At 48.2% G+C, this 24,066-nt stretch overlaps 9 protein-coding genes across 9 annotated transcripts; 5 read left to right on the top strand and 4 right to left on the bottom strand.

Annotated features, from left to right (window-relative positions):
* Nucleotides 1–96: 96 nt before the first annotated feature.
* Nucleotides 97–1,347, top strand: EDB82DRAFT_579245 (chaperonin 10-like protein; the record flags this gene model as incomplete). The annotated part of the gene is made up of 2 exons (XM_025737617.2): nt 97–1,233; nt 1,275–1,347. 2 exons carry the CDS (start codon nt 97–99, stop codon nt 1,308–1,310), a joined length of 1,173 nt encoding a protein of 390 aa, XP_025592460.2. The 3' UTR covers nt 1,311–1,347.
* EDB82DRAFT_513082 (WD40-repeat-containing domain protein) lies at nt 1,348–3,246 on the bottom strand. The gene is made up of 3 exons (XM_025737616.2): nt 2,633–3,246; nt 2,323–2,557; nt 1,348–2,262 (listed from the first exon to the last, which is right to left on the bottom strand). The coding sequence occupies exons 1-3, from the start codon at nt 2,765–2,767 to the stop codon at nt 1,487–1,489; spliced, it is 1,146 nt and encodes a 381-aa protein (XP_025592459.1). The 5' UTR covers nt 2,768–3,246; the 3' UTR covers nt 1,348–1,486.
* A 959-nt stretch (nt 3,247–4,205) lies between these two features.
* EDB82DRAFT_529280 (mitochondrial carrier domain-containing protein) lies at nt 4,206–5,342 on the top strand (the record flags this gene model as incomplete). Its single annotated transcript, XM_025737615.2, has 4 exons — nt 4,206–4,222; nt 4,302–4,376; nt 4,447–5,048; nt 5,104–5,342. The coding sequence occupies 4 exons, from the start codon at nt 4,206–4,208 to the stop codon at nt 5,340–5,342; spliced, it is 933 nt and encodes a 310-aa protein (XP_025592458.1).
* Nucleotides 5,343–5,653: 311 nt separating this feature from the next.
* EDB82DRAFT_529279 (uncharacterized protein) lies at nt 5,654–6,894 on the bottom strand (the record flags this gene model as incomplete). Its single annotated transcript, XM_025737614.1, has 2 exons — nt 5,654–6,737; nt 6,809–6,894. The coding sequence occupies 2 exons, from the start codon at nt 6,892–6,894 to the stop codon at nt 5,654–5,656; spliced, it is 1,170 nt and encodes a 389-aa protein (XP_025592457.1).
* A 274-nt stretch (nt 6,895–7,168) lies between these two features.
* On the bottom strand, nt 7,169–8,967 carry EDB82DRAFT_513072 (kinase-like domain-containing protein). The gene is made up of 3 exons (XM_025737613.2): nt 8,460–8,967; nt 7,917–8,401; nt 7,169–7,860 (listed from the first exon to the last, which is right to left on the bottom strand). Exons 1-3 carry the CDS (start codon nt 8,715–8,717, stop codon nt 7,455–7,457), a joined length of 1,149 nt encoding a protein of 382 aa, XP_025592456.1. The 5' UTR covers nt 8,718–8,967; the 3' UTR covers nt 7,169–7,454.
* A 1,869-nt stretch (nt 8,968–10,836) lies between these two features.
* EDB82DRAFT_303783 (uncharacterized protein) lies at nt 10,837–12,764 on the top strand. The gene is made up of 2 exons (XM_025737612.2): nt 10,837–11,342; nt 11,448–12,764. The coding sequence occupies exons 1-2, from the start codon at nt 11,148–11,150 to the stop codon at nt 12,438–12,440; spliced, it is 1,188 nt and encodes a 395-aa protein (XP_025592455.1). The 5' UTR covers nt 10,837–11,147; the 3' UTR covers nt 12,441–12,764.
* On the bottom strand, nt 12,765–14,512 carry EDB82DRAFT_303755 (uncharacterized protein). The gene is made up of 3 exons (XM_025737611.2): nt 14,279–14,512; nt 14,073–14,216; nt 12,765–14,015 (listed from the first exon to the last, which is right to left on the bottom strand). The coding sequence occupies exons 1-3, from the start codon at nt 14,336–14,338 to the stop codon at nt 13,089–13,091; spliced, it is 1,131 nt and encodes a 376-aa protein (XP_025592454.1). The 5' UTR covers nt 14,339–14,512; the 3' UTR covers nt 12,765–13,088.
* Nucleotides 14,513–16,181: 1,669 nt separating this feature from the next.
* EDB82DRAFT_303672 (uncharacterized protein) lies at nt 16,182–18,187 on the top strand. The gene is made up of 5 exons (XM_025737610.2): nt 16,182–16,856; nt 16,917–17,012; nt 17,076–17,723; nt 17,792–17,915; nt 17,973–18,187. The coding sequence occupies exons 1-5, from the start codon at nt 16,500–16,502 to the stop codon at nt 18,170–18,172; spliced, it is 1,425 nt and encodes a 474-aa protein (XP_025592453.1). The 5' UTR covers nt 16,182–16,499; the 3' UTR covers nt 18,173–18,187.
* Nucleotides 18,188–21,825: 3,638 nt separating this feature from the next.
* On the top strand, nt 21,826–23,662 carry EDB82DRAFT_436468 (kinase-like domain-containing protein; the record flags this gene model as incomplete). The annotated part of the gene is made up of 5 exons (XM_025737607.2): nt 21,826–22,224; nt 22,276–22,475; nt 22,528–22,687; nt 22,737–23,475; nt 23,529–23,662. Coding segments are annotated over 5 exons (1,632 nt in total), but the record flags the coding sequence as incomplete, so codon positions are not given.
* Nucleotides 23,663–24,066: the final 404 nt, after the last annotated feature.

Here is a 24,066-nt window from a genome sequence, read left to right as displayed (position 1 = left end):
TCTTCTCTCGACTATAAATTGCAGATAACTGTTAGGCCTAACTGTATATTTACAACTGCAGCATTCTAAGCCCTGATAGGAATGGAAACTACAACAATGAAAGCGCTTGTTTTAGATGCTGAGCGCAGAACGGCTTCAGTTCAAAGCATCCCGAAACCGGTAGTTGGGGAGAACGAAGTCCTGGTCCGCGTGCAATGCGTTGCATTGAACCCAGTAGACTCCCTCTACGTCTCGGAGCCCCTGGGTACAACTGGTCGCACAGTAGGCAGCGACTGGGCCGGTACCATCATAGAGAGCAATGCGGGCTACCTACGGCCTGGCACCAGAGTGGCAGGGTTTCTACAAGGCGCCAGCAGTGTGAACGAACGTCCCGGGGCGTTTGCTGAGTATCTTGTCTGTCCATCAGATCTTCTCTGGACCCTGCCAGACTCTATGAGCCTTCAGGAAGCTTCAGCAGTGTCTTTGTGCGCCTTGACCGCAGCCCAAGCTCTCTTCTATCGCCTTCAACTTCCAGCACCATTTCCATACTCAGAGCAAGATGTTCAGACCGTGGCTCAAGGCTTGGCTATTCAGCAGTCCACCACGGAGCAGCCTTTATACTTCTTGATATACGGTGCGTCCACCTCTGTTGGCATGTATGCAGTTCAGTTAGTACACCATGCTGCGGCCTCGAAGGGCTTTAAGGTTGTTCTCATTGGCACGGCGAGTCGAGCTCGATTTCCGATGCTGAAAAGCGCCCCGTACAACTACCACGCATTGTTCAACTACAAAGAAACAGACTGGCCTGAGAAAATTCGCCATATAACCGGTGGGAAAGGCGTGGACTACGTTTACGACTGCATCGCAGAGGGGTCGACTGTCAGTTTGACAAGCAGACTACTTCGGGAGGGAGGCCACATGGCCATCGTTCGGTCATTTGAGGGCGGAGCTTTTGATACCGAACACATAGTCGGTAATCCGATCTATGGGGCAGTTTGGGAGGCATTTGGAGTCGAGGTTCAGTATCATGGCATGAATCTCCCAGCTTCACGTCCTGCCCGAGCTTTTGCCACCGCCTTCTACAAATGGCTGTCCAAGTGTCAGCCTCTGGTTCCAAATCCTATACGTCTGATGCCAGGTGGACTTGAGCGAATCCCTCTTGATGGGTTGATTCTGCTAGGTGGGGGTAATATGGAGGATCGCTTGGAGAATAGAGATGAGGAATGGATGAGGCAGATTAGTGCAGAAAAGCTAGTATATATGATAGGTAAATAGCAAACTCATACAGTTAGTAGGTCTATACTTATCATTTCGCTGGGAGGAGGGACTAAGTAAGTAAGCTTAATTAGGTATACAAGTATAAAAGAGAGCTATGTATAATAGTCCTTTATTAATATAGGGGTATCAATTATTTACTCCAAATCATGTAAATACAAGTGATTTTCATCTTCCAATGCCTACCTATTCATTGTTCCGGTGTACCAAGACAATTCATTTTGCATTTTGCTCAGGCATGAGGATCAGGTAGCCAAAACAACAGCTCCTGGTCAGCCGTAGCGAAAAAGTTGTACCGTGGGTTGAAAGCCAGGACGGCAGCCTCTCTCTTATCGGGCAATGTCCAGCTTGGTTCCAGCACTTTGTTATCATCTGGAGCAGCCATGGTGTCCCAGACCAAGACGTCTTTCTTGGAGCCGCTGAGGACATAGCGGCCGTCTGGAGCAAAGCAGCACTCGCCGCTACTCTCGACATTAGACGCATCACCGCCAGACTGCGCCGCCTCTCCAACTGCCAACCGCCGAGTCCCGCCGTTGGGTTTGTGGAGATATGCCTTCAGTGTGCCCTCGAAGGCGTCGAGTAGGAAATGGCCACTGCCGCGAGTTCCAACTAGCAGTGATTTACCATCGTTGGAGAACTCTAGTGTCGTCCAACCTTTGTTCAGGCATTGAGAGCCTACCTTTCTGCACTGTTCAACGATGTCGACCGTCGCAAAAGGAGCCTTGTCGTAGTTTCGTGCGTCATAGAGTAGAACTGTACCGCTGCTGACACAAGCCACAGCAAACACTGTCCCCGACGGATCGTACGCAGCGAGGTAGGGCGACTTAAGGAAGAGTTTGCCCTGGTAGTTCTTGGTCTGTGTGTCCCATAGAAGCACGGTGTTGTCCTGGGAGCATGATATGAAATTGTCGCTGCCAGGATGGACAGCCAGTGATGTTACAGCCCCTTCGTGACCATCAAAGTAACGGATGAAGGAGTTGTCGTGCGTGGCAAGGTATCGAATGGCATCTAAATTGCGACTAGTTAGCACATTTTCTGGTTATCGCTCTATGGTAACAAATGTCCCACCATTTTGTTTTGTGCTAGCATATATGATGCTCGAATTTGTATGTGTGAATTTGGCAAGCTTCACGCCGTATTTCTTGCTAACCAGGCTCTTATCATGGCGGCCTTCTTTGACATGGTAAATCTGTATCGTTTCGTCACTGGCTGACGCCATAACGTACTCGCCTTCATCGTCGTAGTCGAGAGATAGCACATGAGGCTGTGGGCGGTTGTCCTTAATGTCGTCCCGTCGGAACAGCTGAATGGAGCGAGTAGCAAGTCAGTTGATTGAACTTATTATTATGGTTTATCGTGCCTTAGGTGCTGAGCTTACCTTGGTAGGCCGAAAGTTACCTATAACATCGGACAGATTGGAGACTGAAGCAGTAGTACCAATGGTGCGGTGAATATTAAGCGATGCTCCATTTGGTGTATTGGAACGATCGATATCCATGGGTGTCGAAGACATTATGAGTCGATATGTGAAATGACTGCCTGCAGGATGATATCAAGGGATCAACACAAAGCCGTTTGCGTCAATTGCTTTGGTCGAAAAGTGTCACAAGTAGTGAGGATCAAAATGGCCAAGTAGTGTACAGCTATTGATCCCAAATTATATGGCGAAGTGGTCTATCTGGTGGTGTTGGGCGAGGATGCCGTTGACCGCGATTTTGATTTCGATTTGGTGTTTAACTCAAATTGATGTTTTGCGATGGGAAATGGATCTTTTGCAACCAAGCTCTCTTAGCTGGAGGGGTGCACTTTTTGCGGGGTGCAGCCAGCCTTGAGGTACGTACCTGAAAAGGCCCGCGTCTTCCAGTGTCTGTAGCATTGCTTCAGGGCATAATCTTTCATGTTAGCCCCAAAGGCTGCATGGGATATGAGCATCTCAATGACCCAAGCTTTGAACTTCTGTCGCCGCCGAATTTACTTTCCAATGAAACCACCCCTACGCTTATCAATTCCAAAATGACAACAAATTCATGTTCGGTATAATTAGATTCGACGACGGCATATAAACGCGCGAGCCGTAGCAAACCGTAAAGCCGCTCCGTAGGAAGGGAAAAAAGGATATGTTCCATTCTACGTCCCTTTAGCCCTAGCGTCATAGACCAAGGAATTGACACTCTAGCGAATCACATCACTTTCTTTTCCTCTTTTCAGGGGTTGTACAGCGGCCCTTCTCACTGACGCAAGGACCCGCAGCTCTCCCCGCGAAAAATGACCGCCGACGTCGGCATGTCGAAATGCTTGCAGTACAAAAAAAAAAAGCAGCTAAAGTCCATGGAGTTAACATGCTGCTGCAGACACCCAGATTTCGCTGCAATACCAATGCCATGGATCTTGCCGGCTTATGGTTCCGTTAGCTATTGACCGAGGATAAGTAAACATAACAGGTAGTAGGTAGTAGACAATACATCCCGAGTTAGAGTCAGCGTCTTACTACTATCTGGGCACCTAAGGAGGTAGGCCTTACATGACATGGTACCCAATAATATATATATTTGTCTTTGCCCAGACCCATATAGAGATTCCATAGTTTCCATTTATTATTACGTAGAAAACTTGAACCTTTTTGACGCACTTAGGAAGTGGTACCATATTGTACGTACGCTGACAATTTCCGCGCCGCTATAGGTACTACTAAAGTAAGGCAGGGTCCGAAGCCGCTGGTGACGGAGTGAAACCCTTCTTTTCCACGCTCCCAAAATCTTGTTCTTGAACTTTACTCAAACAACCTTTCATATTTTGTTCCTAACCTCCGTCGAGTGGCCGATTGTTGAGACAAGCTGTCTCTCCCGAGCTCTCCGACCCTTCAGGGACCTTATCCCGTCCCAGCTTTTCCCACTCATATCCTTCTACTCGCAATCGACAGCCGCCTCCTCGTGTTTGGAGAGCTCGGGGCCATGTCGACCACCGTTGGGTAAGCTTTTGTCCAATGCTCGTGCTTACTTCGATGTTCCCATTATGGCCCCGTTCTTGCGCTAACTTTATGACGACAGCGCGTTCATCGCTGGTGGCATCGCGGCCTGCGGCGCTGTAACCGCGACACACCCGTTTGAGACAGTTAAAATTCGGTAAGTTTAAGACTTTTTAACGGCTCGCGACTTGTTTGGAACTTACGACTAACATGTGAATTTCTAATAGCATGCAGTTGCAAGGCGAACTTCAGAATAAGGGCCACCAACCTCACCACTACAGAGGACCGATCCACGGCGTGAGCGTCATTGTACGCAACGAGGGAGCTAGGAAAATTTACCGCGGCATCGGCGCTGCCTACATCTATCAAATCCTCCTCAATGGCTGCCGCCTGGGTTTCTATGATCCCATGCGTAACGCGCTTGCGAAATTCTTCTTTAAAGATGGAAATGCCCAAAATCTGGGCATCAACATGTTCTGCGGTGCAGCTTCGGGAGTTATCGGTGCGGCAGCTGGCAGTCCATTCTTCCTTGTAAAGACCCGTCTTCAAAGCTTTTCAAAATTCAGGCCGGTTGGTACTCAACACCATTACACGGGCGCATGGCATGGCTTCAAGTCTATTTACAGTACTGAGGGTATTGGTGGTCTCTACCGTGGTGTGCAAGCTGCTATGATCCGAACCGCCTTCGGTAGTTCAGTTCAGCTTCCCACATACTTCTTTGCAAAACGCCGTCTGGTTCGCCATCTCGGTATGGAGGAGGGTCCCGGTCTGCATCTGGCTTCTAGCGCTATCAGTGGCTTTGTCGTCTGCTGTGTGATGCATCCTCCTGGTATGTCTCCCCTGTAAACCACTGCACACTCTATTTATTGACACTTCTATAATAGATACTGTCATGTCCCGTATGTATAATCAGAACGGCAACCTTTACACAAGCGCCGCCGACTGTTTCGCAAAGACCATCCGCTCCGAGGGTATTTTCGCTCTATACAAAGGATTTTTCCCTCATCTTGCACGAATTCTACCACACACAATCCTTACTCTTAGCTTAGCTGAACAGACCAACAAGCTTGTACGAAAGATCGAGGGCCGTATCCTCCCTAGCAGAATGGACATGGCAACCTAGAACGAAAATTGGACAGAAATTGAGAAGAGTAGACGTACATAATGGGCGGCACAGTTACCGGCATGCATGAAACAATGGGCACCCCTTGTATGCGACAAAAGGGAGAAAATATTCCAGGTATACATTTGGGCGGTCACCTAGGCAGGACGATCGATTGGAACGTACACCACCCGGGTCATGGGTTTTTGGGAACCAAAAGGCGGCGTGGCGCATGGGGAGTTCTTTTTGAAGTCACGATAGACAGTATGTTATACAGAACATTGAATGTTAGTGTGGATATTCATTTCAATGTCTGCGAGGATACTCATATTCTACCCGTGAATCGACCTCTTGCAGCCATAGCATAGCCGGCCTGCGCCGGCTGCACTCGGTCCGTCTTCAGGATCGTCGCCTATCTCACCCGCCCATCGCGAATCGCCCTCGGCATCAAGTGACATACCACAGCTGCCACAGAAAGTCTGCCCAGGAACTCGCTCCAGCTTTCCAGCCGTACGCACAACATTGGCAACAACACCAGAATACCCCTCTTCGACACTTTCAAAGTACCGGGCCATCACTTCTTCGATACTCAAATCCTTATGGGAAACGACACTGCTCCCAGCTTTCGTGCCTGCTGTATCGACAGGGACAACTTCCTTTAGCGAGGGTACGAGATCGATATACTGTTTCATCTCATTACGAAAGATCTCGCGCAGGGGGTAGTAGACTGGAAACTCAAGTCGGCTAATCTCTTGTGCGGCACCGCCTTCGACTGCCTCATATGTGCACACAGTAGTCATACCATCGGCAACTTGGATCGGGACTGCGAACCCTCGTCCGTTAGCAACCTCTGATAACGTCAACGCGGCGAGCGCTGTAGTGCTGTGACCCAAGAGGAGCGCTGTGCAGGCATAGTCTTGAGCTTTCTGGAGAAGAAGGTGACGGATAAGTAGACGAAGAACATCGCTACGTGCGGTGAGTGTAGGCAAGGCATTAAATAGTCGTTGAAGACGAGCAGACGCATCTTCTTCAGGGTTACCAGCATCGAGGGGTAGAGTTGACCAGTCGATACTCCTCACAGACAGTACCTCTTTAAGAGGAACACATTCAAAGGTGGCGTGAGGAAAAGCACGGCGGTAATCGCTGAGCAGCTTTTGGGCAGGAGATTCTCCTTCAGCATGTGATAAATCCGTATCAATGTGAACGATGACAGGTTCATATGGGGAAGATGCCTTGTTTTCAGAGTGATGTCGAGCCTGTTGGCTGAGTATCTGAGCCAGGACACTTGACGAAGGTCCAAAGGACAAGCCAGCCAGATGTCTCCGAGTAGTGAGTGCCTTTGACGAACGAGTATCTTTATGAAGAGCACCAAGGCGTCTGTTCAGTTTGTAGGTAACGAACTGAATGTAGCAGTCGCTGACTCACTCATCAGTATGAGGAACAAACATCATAAGGTTTCATAGCAGGGGCAATCATAAACAACTTACCGACACGTCGGATCGGTTCGTAGACGAAATGGAGAATCTTCGGCCTTGCATCTCTTACAAGGCCGGCTGATGTCCGATGCAGGCATCGTAGGTAGTTGGATACGAAGATCAAGATGGGTTTGGTGGTTTATACAGGGTAGACGCCAGGCGCGGGGTTGATATTTTGAAGAGAAAGACCGTCGTTGTTGAGAGCACAATATAGAATTACCCGTGGGATGGTTTATGCTCAAGTATCGAGGAACAAGTTGTTTTAAATGTTGAGTAATTGTATTGGGCGCCAAATGTGTGCTGGAGTTAAATTTGTGAAAAGTTGAAATTTTCGCCGCCTTCGCCCGACCATGCACAAAACTACCAAAAATAATCCTCATGACATGACGAGTGAAAACAACTCATGACACACAGGAAAAAAAGATTACCTAAAGATGAATATGTATGTAGAACTCATTAACATGCGATATTTTTAACTGAATAAACGACTTTGGTTTGAAATTATGGTTTTCAGGTTTCTAATGAGCATGTCTTCACTTACACGGCGCATAATCACCACAATTACAACGAGGATGGAACTTGGATTTTAACCATCCCTTGCTAACCCCTAAAGCTTATCAATGTTGTGCATTATGACTTGGTGATGGATAGTTATAGGCTAACCAAACAAACAACCAAGAATATGTCCTTGGAAATACTCTCGATCTCTGCTCCAAGCCTTGACTATAACCTCTTTGCCTAACCGGTACATGATTTTCTGCTGCTCACCTTCTCTCAATTCTCCTGGAGTCGTGGACCAATAACGCCCAAAGCAAATAAGATGAACACCAACTTGAATGATTGTACGATATGCAAAGTTATCGTCTACCAGACCGTAACCAGCAGCAAAAGCCTGGATGAGCCACTCGCCAGCATCTATGTCCCTGTATAGCTTCAGCGACCAGAGCTCGGCTATGAATTGGCCAAGATCAAGAGGCCGGACACCAAGCTGAGATAGTTCCCAGTCGACGACGCGGATAGGTATACGATCACTACCTGTTATAGGGGCGTCCGAAACCAAGACACTGATCAGTTGTTAGTTTATGAGAATAGCTACTAATGAATAAATGAAGAAACTCACTTTCCAGTCCAGAAATCGCCGTGGATAGGGCAGAGATCTGTTTCATCAAGAAGCTCCCCAGCCGCTAGATCGCTAACACCCTGGAAAACGTCCCTTGCATCGCCAAGAACATCTGGGTGCTGATCGACCATCTGCAGCAGCTGTTGGTAATTGATCACATTTTTAAGGCCCTGCCCGTCGTTATTCCCCGCAAACGTCTCCCGCATGGCGGCTTGCTTAGGTTCTTGGCTCCAGCCATGGAACGCACGAAGCCAAGCTCCTAGGGCATGGCCAAACTGATCGCATTGTGACCTGTGAGTTTGGGAAGAGGAAGAGTAGTGCTTAAGAGCGTATTCCTTGAGAGAAAGAGCATGCGGGAGATATTCCTGAACTTGGGTGTTGGTGTCGTGGTCGAAGTAATAGGTCTTCGGAGTTGATATTGTACAATACGAGTTTTGTAATGGAGGGAGCGCAGCGAGATGAACAAGGGATCCATTCTCGACAGCCTGTGCTAGCATTAGAACCGAAGAGAGTAGGTATTCGTGCTGTGAACATTTGTCTTACACATCTGGATGTTGATATCTTGAATGATGGATGCGTTGCAACATAGCCTTCGCCATGTTTAATCACGACACCATCTTGGTATTTATCTTTGGATGATGATTGTTTGAGAGTAGCATGATACATGAAGTTGGCCGTGCCTCCAGTCAGCCTCCGAAGATCAGATACGGCAAAGCAAGTGTCATCCAGAATGTGTTTTATTTTGGATGCGATTTCTTGCTTTGCATCTGTCGGATCCTTGGGCTGTTCGTGAGAGGTCATGATGTATGGCTGAAGAGGAGGTATATTTGGTGAAGCTGGGCATGCAGGTAAAGATGGCAGGTGTTTTGGTGGTTTTGGGTATTGTTATTTTCCAATACTCCCAGTTAGACATAGTTAGGTACTCATATTATATGCAGGCGCTAACTCATAATGCGTATGCATTTTACTTCTAGTGGCTGGGCTGTTGTTGACATTTACTCTGTTCTCTAGATCTTGCTTCGCCGATGACTCAGTCATGCAGTAAATACCCAACGACACGTATTGCACTAGAAAAGAAACCCAACATTTTCGCCCCTTAGTCATACATATAGACATAATATTTTATCCCCAAACTTATTAGGATAGGTGGCATTAATGATCAGGTGCAGAATAGCAGCCTGAGACATTCCCTATCGATGAGTGTTTCGCTTTGATGGGACTACGTTCTCCACCACGGGTCTCGTGTCCCTGGCCTTAGCATTGAATATTTAAGCCTCGATGAATTAGCCGCTGAGCATCGTCTCATTGATAAAGCCCACAACTTGTGGGCTTTTTGTCGAAGCGCTTTGTATCAGATTAAGCGACGTATATCTAACTGTTGTCCGTCATGCACTGACTACCTAGGTCTAGGTAACTAGCTGAACCTACACCTACCAATAATGTACGCAGATGCATGTCAGACAAGACGGTTGTGCATGGCGCCCAATAACCGTACATCCAAGCAAACTCAGGTACATTAGAGAAAGTGAATGATGTCTTTTTGTTTTGTTTTTGTAGATTTAGCCTTGAACTGATTTTCTCCTTGTTCTACACAATCTGCCTTGACATCACCACCATAAAGAAGCACTGCCTGCTCAGCTTGTCCTCTTAGTTCTCACTGACAGTGATGGAGGGGGGGCAGCATCATACATAAGACTCATCTCTCTCAACAAGGCGCAGAAATCAGATTAGGTTAATTCTGGGTCTTGGCCGCCATCGTTTGTACATCCGCCACTTCGATGTAATCCCGGCTGACGGGAGACGTGATCAACAAGATCATGAACCTTAATTGAGAATGAACCCCTCATCCATTCCTTGGTTGCTGTTTGAGTCCGGATGCGAAAAGGAATTGATTGACGATGGAAGATTTGTATCCGTTTTCAATAGTTTGATGATCCAGCTGCTACGCAGGTGGATATGACAGGTAACTATACCGAATGTCTACCTGAGGTTTTGATCGCTTCCTTCTATGACTTAAAGTCTTGACCGCTGTATTGCCTCGTGGACGCGTACACACATACTGTAGTGCATCAGTAAGGAAACATGGCCTTTGCTTGCTTGGTTCACAGGCGATCAAAATAAATTTAACGCTAACTGACAACCATCATTTCTACAAGAAAGCCTGAAACGCCATCCCCCTAGTCGGCGTGCGAGCAAACCTACCTAACAACAACATCCTTGCATGGCACCCGATACTTGGCATCGAGCTAGAAATACCTAAGCTATCACTGTAATTTAGCGATTGCTGTCCCTTGGCAGGCCCTGTCAGCTTGTACCGAAAAAGTACCGGGCCTGTAGATCTACGACTTGGCTTATTGCTTAGCTTTGGCTGCCCTGTCATTACTGGATGGATTGGACCCATTGCATTGTTTTTTCCCCCTCTTACCATTCTGCAACAACCACCGTTCCCGTTGCCGATCGAAACTACAGAGGTACCTGTCCCTGTACCTGTACCTACCGTCGTCACTCTCCTTTCCTTTCCCTTTTTTTCCCTAATATTATTAGCAACAAAACCCGCAATTAACATAACACCCACCATTCCATCCATTTCATTCCATTCAATCGTCATTCAAACCTTCTCATTCGATCAACCATCACAACTCGTTTCCTTTCTTTTCATAATACATCATCGTCCTCTCGTCTCTCCTTATCCTTGTTCAGATCCATCATCAACTTCTTTTTTTTTTTTACTATCCCCTTCCCTGCACTTACGTACGTACTCATCCCAGTGACACCAAATAATCTGTCATAACGGTCAACAAAACAATCTACCATAACAACCACTGCCAAACCGTCGCCCATCTGCTCCAGACTCATCTCCTCAGGTCTCACCAACTATATTCCGCATCAGTATTACGTTCCACGTCCACGAACTCAGCATATCGACTTCCACGACTTTCTCCTGTAACATCAGGCATCTATCTCTACGGCATAACCTGGTTTCGCACCCCTGCTTGTGGTCCCAACCTCTCTCAACTCTCGACAAATCGATCAATCTCTTCACGTTATACAATAAGAGTTCTACCTTTTACACTTCTGCTGATTCCCGACCGCTCGACTCGATTGATTGCTGCGCAATCTTGATAATAAAACGCCGCCCATTTCCCACACGAACCGTCAATGTTCGTGACTCTACTATCGTCCTCATCCTCATCCTTGAACTCGATACCATACGCAGAGTCATAGTCTACAATGGCCGGAACACTTGTTCAGAAGGCAGCGCATCCGATCCATGCATCATCGCTTGACACCAAACTCGATATTTCTACTCGACCTCGCAGCTCCAATCTTGAAGCTGTCTTTTCCCCGGTAAACAACGATGGATGTTTCGATTTTGACCGCGTGTTGAAGAGTGGTTATGTTCAGAAGCGCACACAAAAGACAAAGGTCAGCTTTTCTTTGTCACCGATCTCTCTTTGATTCCCTCTCAGAGCATCGCACTATGCGCATCAAGTGGTTTGGACGATACTGACTGCTATCCTATTAATACAGAAATGGAAGAGTGTCTACCTTGTGCTGCGACCTAATACCCTTTCTCTATACAAGAACGAAACTGAAGATAAGCTTCGACACCAGCTTTATCTGTCCGAGCTCACAGCTGTCGCCGAACTTAAAGATCCCAAGCACAAGCGCGAAAACGTTTTCGGCCTCTTTTCTCCATCTCGCAACTATCATTTCCAAGCGAATTCTGCCCAGGACGCCCAAGAATGGATGTCCTTAATACGAAAGGACACGCGCATCGACGAAGAGGAGGATGAGATGTTTTTGGCCAATCCTCATTCTGCGCAACAGTCCAGCAACGGCATGAAATCAGTCCCCATCGATAGCAACCAGCGTAACGAGCACGAACGTTTCCTTTCAAGCTCGCCGGAACCTATGGCATCATCTGCCCCAAGATACGTCACTTCGGCAGGCGGTAGAAGAAGATCGTCGATACTTGAGTCGTCGGGAATGTCGGGTGCCGAACTCGCGTCACATTCCGATCTTTCCGACAGCGAAGCTTTCCGTCCTCACGATTCTTCCTTTGACAGTCTTACTGCCAAGTCACCCGGTAACATTCCTACCGCCGCGCGACCAGGCCAGGGAATCCGCTCGACAAGCCAAATAAGTGTATCCAATGTTGAACAGGACCCTGATCGTGTAATTTGGCAAGGTCGGCTCTACCTTTTGCGTCATCGCAGAGGTATGCGCCAATGGAAGGACATGTGGGCCGTTCTTCGACCACGCAACCTTATTCTCTACAAGGACGAGTCTGAATATACAGCCAGATGGATACTGCCAATGTCTGCCGTTGTCAATGTCGTCGACCTTGATCCTCTCAGCAAGAGCAAGAAGCATTGCCTTCAGGTTATTACCGAGGAGAAGAGCTATCGCTTCTGCGCACACGACGAAGAAGCTCTTGTTCGCTGTATTGGTGCCTTCAAGAGCTTGCTCGCCAAACGTCGCGAACTTGAGGCTCGCGCTGCCGCCACCACATCCACATGACCTGAGCGCATGCCCAGACCTTATGGCCATTGACCTACAGGACCTAATGGTGTTACAACACCTCAAATGAATCATGATGCTCAACGTTTTCTTTTGTCATAATTTTCTTTGTCATAGGCCAGCAGCCGTACTGCTTTCTTTTTTGTCTGTCATTCATAGCGAAGATGCCGTCTTATACCTAGGTAGAAGCAAGAGGTGGAGCGGACTCTCAAAGAGTTGTAACTTTTGTCCAGCGCCTATTCATTTAGCGAGAGCTGCTTGATTTCTGTACATATAAAAACATGATATCCGTGTTACCTAGCACCATCCCCGTAGAAACCTTTCAATTCATCATTTTAACTTGAAAACCATTCTTGTAATGAACCCAACACCCAAACACCTAGCCCGTTTTTATATCCTGAACCTTTGAAGAAAGCTGCAGACCACCAAAGGGCAAAAGAAAAAAAAAAGAGAGAAAACGCCATGGCCAAAACCAGTTTTTGCTCGTTTAACCAAGACATAATCGTCTTGACATATAGCAGAAGAAACGCAAGATAGTTGACTTTTGACCAGATCGAAATGACCATAACGTTGTAGTCTGGCTAAGCCTTGCTTCGCCATGGCGACTCTCAAAGACGATGCACATCGGCTACTTACGTACCAGGAATATTACCCCTCACCGAAAAAGTATTGGGCGTCAAATTCGCTGTTTTCCATGTAGTTGAAGTTGGTATCATCGTCGCCCCTGATGAGATCCTCGTAAGTAGCGTCGCCTGTTCCGTCGGCAAGACCACCACCGCCTGTACCAAGGTTGTTAAATATTTCGTCGTCAAAGACCGAGCCAAAATTTTCATTGGACATCCCCTGTGATGGCCCTTGATTGTCTGTATTCATGGCAGGCTCCTGCTTGACCGCATTTGCATCAGAGCCGGCAGGCAACTGAGACATATTTGCCGGTGGATTGTTGTTGGTTGGTAAGAGGTCGTCGAGACCCAGGATATCATCATTACCCTCAGGAGGAGCAAATGTTGCCAGATCAAACGATGTCTCCTGCGTGGTAGATGGATCTTGCGAGTCGTTATTCGTCGGCGCCAACGTAAACTGCATATTTGTAAAATTTAATTCTGAGTGAGGTCCATCAGCGGTAAGGTCCATCACGTCACTGTTGTGGTTGTCTAATGACTTTTGTTCCATGACCGGCATTGGGGCCATAGGGGCGACGGCAGCAGTCGCAGTAGGCGCTGGAGAGACGCTGCCCTTCGCCTTGGGCTGCTCGGAAACTGTAGTTGGAGCCATGCTTTGGCTGGCTTCATCCTTCATCGCCTGGTCAGATTGGCCGATATCGGGGAGCCCCATGCCCATGTCAGGAAAAGGGGCAACTGGTTTATTGGCCTTGAGTTCTGTCATGGGCTGGTCCTGAGGAGGCGGAGGTGGTGATGACTCCAGGTCAATAACCATGGGTGACTTGGACTGAGGCTCAACGGGCTGAGGTGCTACAACAGGTTGCTGTTTTAGGATCTGTTGGCTCTGCTGCTGCTTCTGCTTTTGCTCCTGTATCCTCTTGATGTCACGCATTAAGACAGATTTGGCATCAATCTATATAGACATGAGAATTGGAAACATGGTGAGATGGAAAAGGGTTGAAAAACTCACAATATCCCATTCCAACTTGTGTAAGGCTTCTCGGAAGCCATCAATAGACTCAGGCAACTTGGACTTGAGTGTCGCTTGGCTTGACTGCGCATTACCCTGAACATCTTTACGCGAGGCCCTGAGGGCTTTACCAGTGTGAACTAGCTGGAGAGAGCGTTAGCGAAGGTTTTTAATTATTCATCACATGAGAAAAGAATGCTCCTTACGACGTCGTCGACCATGGCCTGTAGAACGTCCAGCGGGTCCGGGGAAGTTTGGGACGCCATGGTTAAGGCGTGTACAAAGAAAAAAGAGAGAGAGAGAGTGTGTGTGTGGGAAATGGAAGGTCAGTTGTAGATAGGCTGTAGGATCTAGTTCAAAAAAAAAAAACTCGACCTATGTATGTAACGTGGGGATAGACGTTAGACGTGTGATAAGATATTGTTCATGTTGAATAAAGGGTAGAGAGTAACATACCCGGAGGCTGAACCTACTAAGTCAAGCGCGTGTGTCGGTAGGGACGACATCACGTGCACCCGCCTGGAAGTTTGGACTCACTGGTGGTCTCAGTAGTGAAACCTACAAAGGTAAGGAGTTATATGATGAAGTTGTCAAAGTAGAAAAAGACATGAATGAATCAGTAAATGAATGAGAAGAACTGTATTAGACTATATTTATTTCTATACAACCAGGTGTCTAGATAGATACCTACCTACCTCGGTATGTAGTGAGTAAGAGATAGCTATTGTTTGGAAAAGGTCATCTGAGAACTGGGAGCTTTATTCATCATGCCTTCAACGAAAGATGGGAAAGTCTCAGAATTCCATATTCCCAGGTACATATTTTATTCACTAACATGTATCTATCTCTCTGGTTCTACTCAAACACTATTCACCCTCCAATCATCTCAAGCCTGGCGAGCCCAACTCTTTCGCTATTTTCACAGTTGATCACAAAGATACACAATGTAGGGAGTAATGCTGCCATGTGCTGCTTGAATATATATCAGGTTTCGGGCGCCTGTTTTGATTCATGCGCATTCTTTGTATGCCAGGTAGTATGGAAGAAAAGGTTGAAGCTTGGATTGGACACTCCTGAGTGTTAGTTGCTGCACGGCATCTTGAATTGAATGCATATACTAAAGCACTGGAACACTTTTGAGGCTTGGGACAGTCAGGTACCAAAACGGTACCAAGCTTGTGTCTCAGCTCAGATCATGCAAGGTCTCCTGCCTGTTTCTCTAAAATCTCACAAGCTCAAAAATGCTTGCTCGTTTTCCCTTGAACTTCTTCTCCTTCTCCCTTCGCTATAGTTAACCCCTGACACAGGGACTCAAATTGGACGGTCAAAATATTAACCAGCCAATCATTCGCCGGATCACCTGCAGGGTCACTTGAGTTGCCTTTGGAGTTAGCAGTCTGTAAGAAAAGCTGGGCTGTAAATAAATGCATCACTTGGAGACAGAGACGTGCAGCCTGCCTGTGTACCTTACTTTATACTGTACGTGAGACTGTGCAAAGTACAAGGGAATTGCCATCTCGCTCATCGCATCAATCTTTGACTTTTTTTGTGTAGAATTTGTTTTCTTATTTTTTTTTCTCTTCAGGGCCCCTTTAATTATACTTCCTCACCAAACGTTTGTAGTTTTTAGAGTGATCCTCGTGATAAGTTCCCTTCAGGATCTGCAGTTCCTTCTCTCTTCGATTTCATTTTCTCGCTGCTATTTGCTTCCCCCTCCGCGATTCTCCCTTCGGATCGCCATTTCTCTTCCACTACGCCGGCGCTTATTCGTTCATCGCATCTCATATTAAAGTTGGGTCTTTCTACAAACAAGGTGGCACCGGCTTCTTCCAGCCAGCACCAGCCTAACAGCTCTCATCTCCAACAAATTAACGACCCCACGTCTCATGGCTGAAGCTAACATCTAAATTCATTCGTTTGTCCCGTATTGCAGTACTACCGCAGCTTATATTACACCCAAAAACTCATAACGAGCGATTCGAGCACTAGCAATCTCCTCTTGAACCAACATTGCGCCTCCGCAGCTTGCGTGTCAACTTCAGGGCTTCTTCAACGACGTTGGAGTTTCCACAATAATCACCGTCCCTTGCTTTCGTCTGGACCCCGTTGTCAGACCAGGCTACCAGGCCAGAGCCAAACTACCAGACCCCTCCCTCTCTTTCTCTGTGCCCACCGTGTCATAATTAGCTCCGGGTTGTCGACTCGTCCACTTGGACCCCTGTCCTGTCAAATACCCAGGTACGAGTACATACATATTGTCACCGACCGCCGACTCTCCACCTCCACCGATCAACTACGGTACAACACAGCACAGCTAATAGGTAGCTCCAATCCCTACTCTACTACCTCTTACCTCTGTTGTCTATCTCTTCCCCCCATCTCTCTGTAACACCCTCTTCGACTTGACTCAACATCACATCTATCAACATGGCCGACGCTGGTGCTCCCTCCAACCCAGGCCAGTTGCCGCCTCCTCCTCAGGCTGGTGCTGGCGCCCCTGGCTATGAAGCTGGTCAGAATGGCCAGCCTATGGCCCCTCCGCCTCTTCATATCCCTCAGAACACCAACCCGATTCCGACTGCCATCACCTCTCCCAGATCCGCCGACAATGGAGGCATTATGTCGCCCACCAGCGCAGGTGGCTTTCGTCGCGCCGCCCCTGAGCCTAACAAGCGTGCTCTCTACATTGGTGGACTGGACCAGCGAGTGACCGAGGAAGTTCTGCGTCAAATTTTCGAGACTACGGGTCACGTTCAGAACGTCAAGATCATCCCCGATAAGAATGTAAGTTCTTGGCTGAGCAGAAAACTTGTAGAGATGACGAGCTAACATCTACCCCCTTAGGCGCGTGGTTACAACTATGGCTTTGTCGAGTACGACGACCCTGGAGCCGCTGAGCGTGCCATGCAGACTCTCAACGGACGACGAGTTCATCAATCGGTACCGTACCCCGACACAACCCGAAATTCGAAGATGGACACTTAACACTAACATGCTATACAGGAAATCCGTGTCAACTGGGCCTATCAGTCAAACACCACGAACAAGGAGGATACCTCGAACCACTTCCACATCTTCGTTGGCGACCTGTCCAATGAAGTCAACGACGAGGTCCTTCTTCAAGCCTTCTCTGCCTTTGGATCCGTTTCTGAGGCTCGCGTTATGTGGGATATGAAGACTGGCCGATCTCGAGGCTACGGGTTTGTTGCTTTCCGTGACCGACCCGAGGCCGAGAAGGCGCTGAGCTCTATGGATGGCGAATGGCTCGGCTCGCGAGCTATCCGATGCAACTGGGCGAACCAAAAGGGGCAACCCTCCATGGCCCAGCAGCAGGCTATGTCGGCGATGGGCATGACTCCCACCACTCCTTACGGACACCACCAATTCCCTGCTCATGGCGTCGCTAGTTACGAGGTCATCTTAACCCAAACGCCCAGCTGGCAGACCACCGTCTACGTCGGAAACCTCACCCCTTACACGACTCCCAACGACGTAGTGCCTCTGTTCCAGAACTTCGGCTTCGTTGTCGAGTCTCGATTCCAGGCTGACCGAGGATTTGCGTTCATCAAGATGGACTCCCATGAGAACGCGGCCATGGCCATCTGTCAGATGAATGGATACAACGTCAACGGCCGCCCTCTCAAGTGTAGTGTATGTTTTGCCCACCTTGAACCCCAATTTATTGCACAGGACCACAACTGACAATTGTTTTTTCTTAGTGGGGCAAGGACAAGACACCCAATGCTCAGGGAGGCTTCGACCCTGTCCAACCTTTCAGCCCCCAGAGTGCCCAAGCTCCTGGCTTCCCGGGCACGCCTACTGGCTATTATCCTCAGTATGGTGGTGAGTTGAGGTATAATCATAATTATACTGTATATTAGCTAACGATTGCGATGACAGCCCAGTACGGCGGACAGCCTGGTAACTACGGTGGCCCGCAAGCTGGATCGCCAGCGGGTTATGCTGGCTCGCCGATGGGATACGCTGCCCCTCAGAGTGCTGGCGGCTACGGAAGAGGTCAGCAACCTCCTAATGCTGAATGGGCCCAGCCTCGCCCCGGTCAGAACTTCAACAACGGATTTGGTGGTTATCAGGCCTAGGAGGCAATGACCAAATCAGAGCAAGACAAGTTAAAAAGCCGGATGAAGGCTGGGCGAGGTAATGACTGAGCTGTTGCGCGAGATCATGGCGCGGGTCGGGCTTCTTTCCATCCGTTTTTCATGGCCCCCTTTCTTCTTTCTCACCTTTCTGTGGATTCTTTTCTCGCGCTTGCTTCTACTGTTTCTGTTGCTTCCGTTACTTTTTTTCTCAGTATCTCCAAGCATTACTACAGTATGGGCCTGTGATACCCCCTTTCCGTGTTCTGGGAGAAAAGGGCAAATTTCCTGTCTTGCCTTCAATCGGATGTACACATTTCTTTCTTCCCTTCCTGTTATGTCGATAAAGCCAAAGAGCGCTACATGTTTCTCAGTCTCTCTATCTCTCTATACGAGCGCAATCTCCAGGATACCTACCACCAGTATTTGACCTCGACTTTGTTGCATTTGGTCAGGTGTCAATCTGGCATTTCAAATTTCCTTATCTGACGAAGTCATGAGCGTTTCGTCCATTCTTGTATGCCACGAAGCATCTGATATTTCAGTGGCTGGCGAAGGGGGTGGCAGTTCCATCTCATGGATTTTCCATCTGTGTATTTAGCGGTGACATTTCTTTCTTAACGGGACCATTTTTTTTTCTATTTTTCACTTTTTTCTTTCACTGATAATTCTTGCTCACGAAATGATGGAACTACGACGATTTGACGACTGTGTAAGACTGATGACAAAAGGTGAGGACCCTGGAAGGTCGAGAAGAGGCGGAAGTTCAAGCCTCAATTAAAGATGCTCAAGTATCCGTACATAGGTGGGCAGGGTTGTCTTTGGAGATGAGGAAAGAAAGACAATCGACAATTGACGTAAGATGAAGGAATAAAACATAATGAGAGCCTTCACTTAACTGCTAAACCTCGGTCTTATTCTGACACATGATTTCCTGCGTGGCCTTGATAATTGAGGAGCATGATGGCAACTTGCGATACAAGTGCATAGTAAATATTGGTTTCATGATGATTGGCATGGCAACAGCTCTACGTGTTTAGAAGACTTTTTTGGCACCAGTGGACCCTGGTCAAGTCGTCAATATTGGACACGACAGCCACGTATTTGGAGCTGGATGGGCGGCAAGCCCATGAAACCCCAATGAGATGGCTGGGGTTGAACCTGGAAATGTCGAAAGTTTTGTCCTACCGAATAGGGCGAGAAGGGCCGGAAGCCGTTTGGGATATGAAACTTGATTTTTCTTCCGTGGTAATCCCCCAAGACCCTGGGAAGGACGTCATTATGGACATGGGGGCTTGTGTTGTTGATTAGGCTGAGAGAACCAATGCCAACGATATCAGCGCGTGGACGTGGGAATGAGAGAACATCTGGGGATTAGAAGCTAAGGTCAGAAGCTGACTTGAGCATTGGAGGCGTAGCTGGCAATTTCCGGGGTAAACCAATGGGTTGCGCGTTGCTCCTGTTAGAGGAGTCAGAAGCTTCATACCTCAGATGAACATATCAGACGGTAATGAGTTAGGTTGCGATTCACAGATAACAGCTTGTGTAACTGTTGTCACTGTCTATCTGTCTGACAAGAGCCAAACACTATAGAACCTACTTATCGTTGGGCTGATTACCCTCGACACATTACCTCAGGGTACAGAGTAGAATATTAGGAGGGGGATCACCATTGCTAGGTCCTAAAAGGTTCCCTTGCCCGCTGCGGCGTACCCCCTTGAGGGTTCCACTCAGGCCTTGTAGGAACAAACGTAACCTGGTCTGCAAATTCTTGCATGTTTCTCTCGTATAGGCACTAATAAGTGAGTACTGAGGTGCTGTACACCTACATACCTGTAGCTGGAGTCAAGAAACCCGAGCGAGACTCACCAGAAAAACGCCCATGGCTTTGGGGTGATTTGCTTGTCAATTACCATCACCTTATCAATAAATGGGAATTATTAAAATTTGTGCTTAACTATAGAGCGAGAGGCGAAGCCAGTATTAGACTTTGAAAATTGTGAACAACCACGAAATAACAATTTGTGCTGGAAATTCTTAGTAGATTTAATGGCATGTATTGGTGTCTAAAATTGCCTGCTTGGAAACGTCGTGCATACTAAGTGCAGACTCGATATTTCTCTCTGTAAAAGTCTCGTACGACAGATCTTCACCTACGTACAAGATATCATATTGACGGTTTGTTTTTATTGTTGCCATTGAAGAAACCTTGGTACTAAACTCAATAGGCGGGCATGGATGTGATATCACAAGTGGCACAGAGTATCTACAAGGGAAGAAGAAAAAGGCAGGCGCTTCTGCTTCTGCTTCTATTCTTTCTTATTTTGTTTTCCAGCCTCTTACCACTAAACTCAACTTAAACTCATTTAGGTTCAGCTTCACGAGCAACACACAAGTCTTCAATCATCAACTGATGGGTGCAATGGATTCTTTCATTTGTAAAATTCTTTGATTAGAATCCAGCACATCTTCTTATATCGAACCTCATACCTAAGTCAACGTTTGCGTCACACCTCTACAATAACAACACAAGAGTCTTAGTAGTCTGTCTGCGCCAGCTACATTACCTACTTACTACCTGACGTGCCCATACCCATACCCACCCCCAGGCCTTGGCTTGGGCCTCCACTGGTTACTGATTGCGGTGCCCAATCCTCCCGCCCCCTCATCTCTTGCTGTGCTGTGCTTTGCTTTACGGCTGCGGTACAATATTGCGAGGATTCGGTGCGCTGATTCAAACATCTTTTGTCTTCTACACTGCACCACATACGGTAGCACACTGACGTTAGTTCTATTTGGACGGCCTGGGTTAGCCCGCTTTTACTGTTACTTGACTTGGCTACTACGGGACCGACTGTACGCGACAAGACCCAACTCGATCCATCTCCAACATTGCATCCGACCCAACCAGCAGCCGGCCAACCGTTTGCTCTCTGTACTGTATTGTATTTGTTGCTAGCAGCCAAGTTAGCTACCCAATACTCAACGCTATACTACACTGCGCTTTCTCCTCTTGCTCTCATTTTTCTTACTCCTCAATCCTACGCCCTGCCACTCCAAATCATTGGGATACAATCGACCGTCGACATCATCGTCAGCGCCCGATAACCACGCACTGCCCACCCCACTCTTGACAGCAAGAGCTTCAACGATTTCGCTGCTGACCACCAATTGCCTCGACTTCATCGCGGCCACCCCTGACGCTGTCGCTCTAAGCTGCTTCACCCAGCTTCCATAGCAGCAACAGCCAGTCAGTGAGTGTCATGGATCCCCAGTGGCAGCAATATCCCGACGCAAACTCGCCTGGCTCCTCGAGACGTCACAACGGCAGCAACCAGACCTCCCGAGACTATACCAACCAACCGCCATCTCAAGGCGGATATAAATACGACCAGTTCCACGGCGGTGCCCCCGTTCATTCAGCTGCTGCTCCGCCTGCTTCTGCTCCTGTTGGTAACCCTAACGCGACCGCATCCCCCATCTCACTTTCTCAGATGCCCGACGGAAACGGTGACGTCGCAATGCACGATGCTCACGATGCTCATGCCGGTATTAAATACCCTATGAGACCTCATCACCAATCCCATCAATCGGGCAGCCGTCCCATTAATCTTCATTCTCCCCAGGAGTCTTCTGCTGCTCAACGATACTCGCCCATGGAGACTTTGTCCCCCACTTCGCCCTACGCGCCCAAGTCTGCTTCCAACAGCCAATTCACCAGCCCGACACAGCGACAGTCACCCACACGCCAGCCCGATTACTCTCAGTCTCCTTACTTCCCCGGTGCTCGTCAACATCAGCCAGGACAACATCTGCCTCCTATCAACCCCTACGCGTCTAGTGGTCACCAGGAAAACTATCCCTCATCTGCTGTCAGCCATCTCGACGCTGCCTTCAACCTCGATCCTAAGTCTCCGCGCCGGCCCGTTCCTCAGCAAGTGACCAGGGGTCCTGTTCCAGAATTCAAGCCATTGTCATCCTCTACCGACTTGCAACCCAAAGTCAATTTGCAGCCAGCCTTTCGTCGTGCCAATCCTGAGGGCGGCTTTATCAGCGTATGTTTGTCCTCAATTCTTTTCACAGTTTCATGCTCACCATTTTTACAGCCCCTTCAGGCACTCACCGTTCAACTGCCTGCTACCTACCGTATTTGCAACCCGAGCTTCAAATACGAGTCGTCTCGCAATCCCCGTAGAGTGTTGACAAAACCCAGCAAGGGCACCAAGAATGATGGTTACGACAACGAAGACAGCGATTACATTCTTTATGTAAACGATATTCTTGGTTCCGAGGAGGCTGGCCACAAGTAAGTCATACTTGGGCCCATTGTGGACTTTTGTCTCTAACCTTTGTCACAGGAATCGTTATCTTATTCTGGACGTCTTGGGCCAGGGTACTTTCGGCCAAGTTGTCAAATGCCAGAATCTCAAGACGCAGGAGGTAGTTGCCGTCAAGGTTATCAAAAACCGCACCGCCTACTTCAACCAGAGTATGATGGAGGTTTCCGTCCTTGACTTGGTATGAGATTCTCAATCTGGCGATAAGCACAAACACTAATAAGTCGCAGCTCAACACGAAACTCGACAAGAATGACGACCACCATCTGCTGCGCCTAAAGGATACTTTTATCCATCGACAACATCTCTGCCTGGTTTTTGAGCTTCTGAGTGTCAACCTCTATGAACTTATCAAGCAGAACCAGTTCAGAGGTCTCAGCACCACGCTAGTTCGCGTGTTTGCTCAGCAGCTTCTCAATGGTCTAGCGCTGTTGAACAAGGCTCGTCTGATTCATTGTGATTTGAAGCCCGAAAACATTCTTCTTAAAAACCTTGAGAGCCCTATCATCAAGATTATCGATTTTGGCTCAGCTTGCGACGAGCGACAGACTGTCTACACTTATATCCAATCACGATTCTATCGATCTCCGGAGGTGCTGCTTGGTCTGCCATACTCGTCAGCCATCGATATGTGGTCTCTGGGATGTATTGTGGTGGAGCTCTTCCTGGGCCTTCCCTTGTTTCCCGGATCTTCTGAGTACAATCAGGTTTCGCGAATTGTCGAGATGCTAGGAAACCCCCCGAACTGGATGATCGAGATGGGCAAGCAGGCAGGCGACTTTTTCGAAAAGCGACAGGATGAGTTTGGACGACGGACGTACCAGCTGAAGCCAATGGAACAATACGCCCGGGAGCGCAATACTAAAGAGCAACCCAGCAAGAAGTATTTCCAGGCCAACACTCTTCCCGAGATTATCAAAACTTACCCCATGCCCCGAAAGAACATGAAGCAGAGCGAGATCGACAGAGGTAAGATAAAATTCAGACGATGACTTGAACGCGGCTGACACAAACTGAAACAGAAATGAACAATCGTATTGCATTTATCGATTTTGTTCGAGGTCTTCTAACAATCAATCCTCTGGAAAGATGGTCTCCACAGCAAGCCAAGCTTCACCCTTTCATTACTCAGCAGAAGTTCACTGGCCCTTTTATACCACCAATGAACCTCAAGTCAAGCTCTCTGAACAGATCACCGGCGCCCGGTACACAGCAGCAGCAACAGGCTGAAGCGCTCAGCAAGCAGCGGGCGCAAGCGGCGCAACAGCAAGCTGCCTCGGCCGCTCCTAACCCGTACCCAGCGAACGCCAATCAATATGCGCAGCAGGGGCATGCGCAACCGCAAATGTACGGAAACAACATGTATCCCCAGGGAGGTAGCCATGGCAATATGCCCTCGCCATATGGCCAGCAACATGGCCAGTATGGACAAATGCCTGTTTCCCAACAACCGCAGCAGGTGCCTCAAGGCCAGTATGCGCAAATGCCCCAGCCCAATATGTATCAGCATCAGCAAGGGGGAATTAGACCCGTGCGTCAACGCGCATCTACCATGGAGCA

Source organism: Fusarium venenatum (assembly GCF_020744135.1).
Source record: "Fusarium venenatum strain MPI-CAGE-CH-0201 chromosome Unknown EDB82scaffold_4, whole genome shotgun sequence".
Taxonomy (NCBI): Eukaryota; Fungi; Ascomycota; class Sordariomycetes; order Hypocreales; family Nectriaceae; genus Fusarium; species Fusarium venenatum.
The sequence above is the reverse complement of the archived record's forward strand: the minus strand, read 5'-3'. Positions and strand labels throughout refer to the sequence as shown.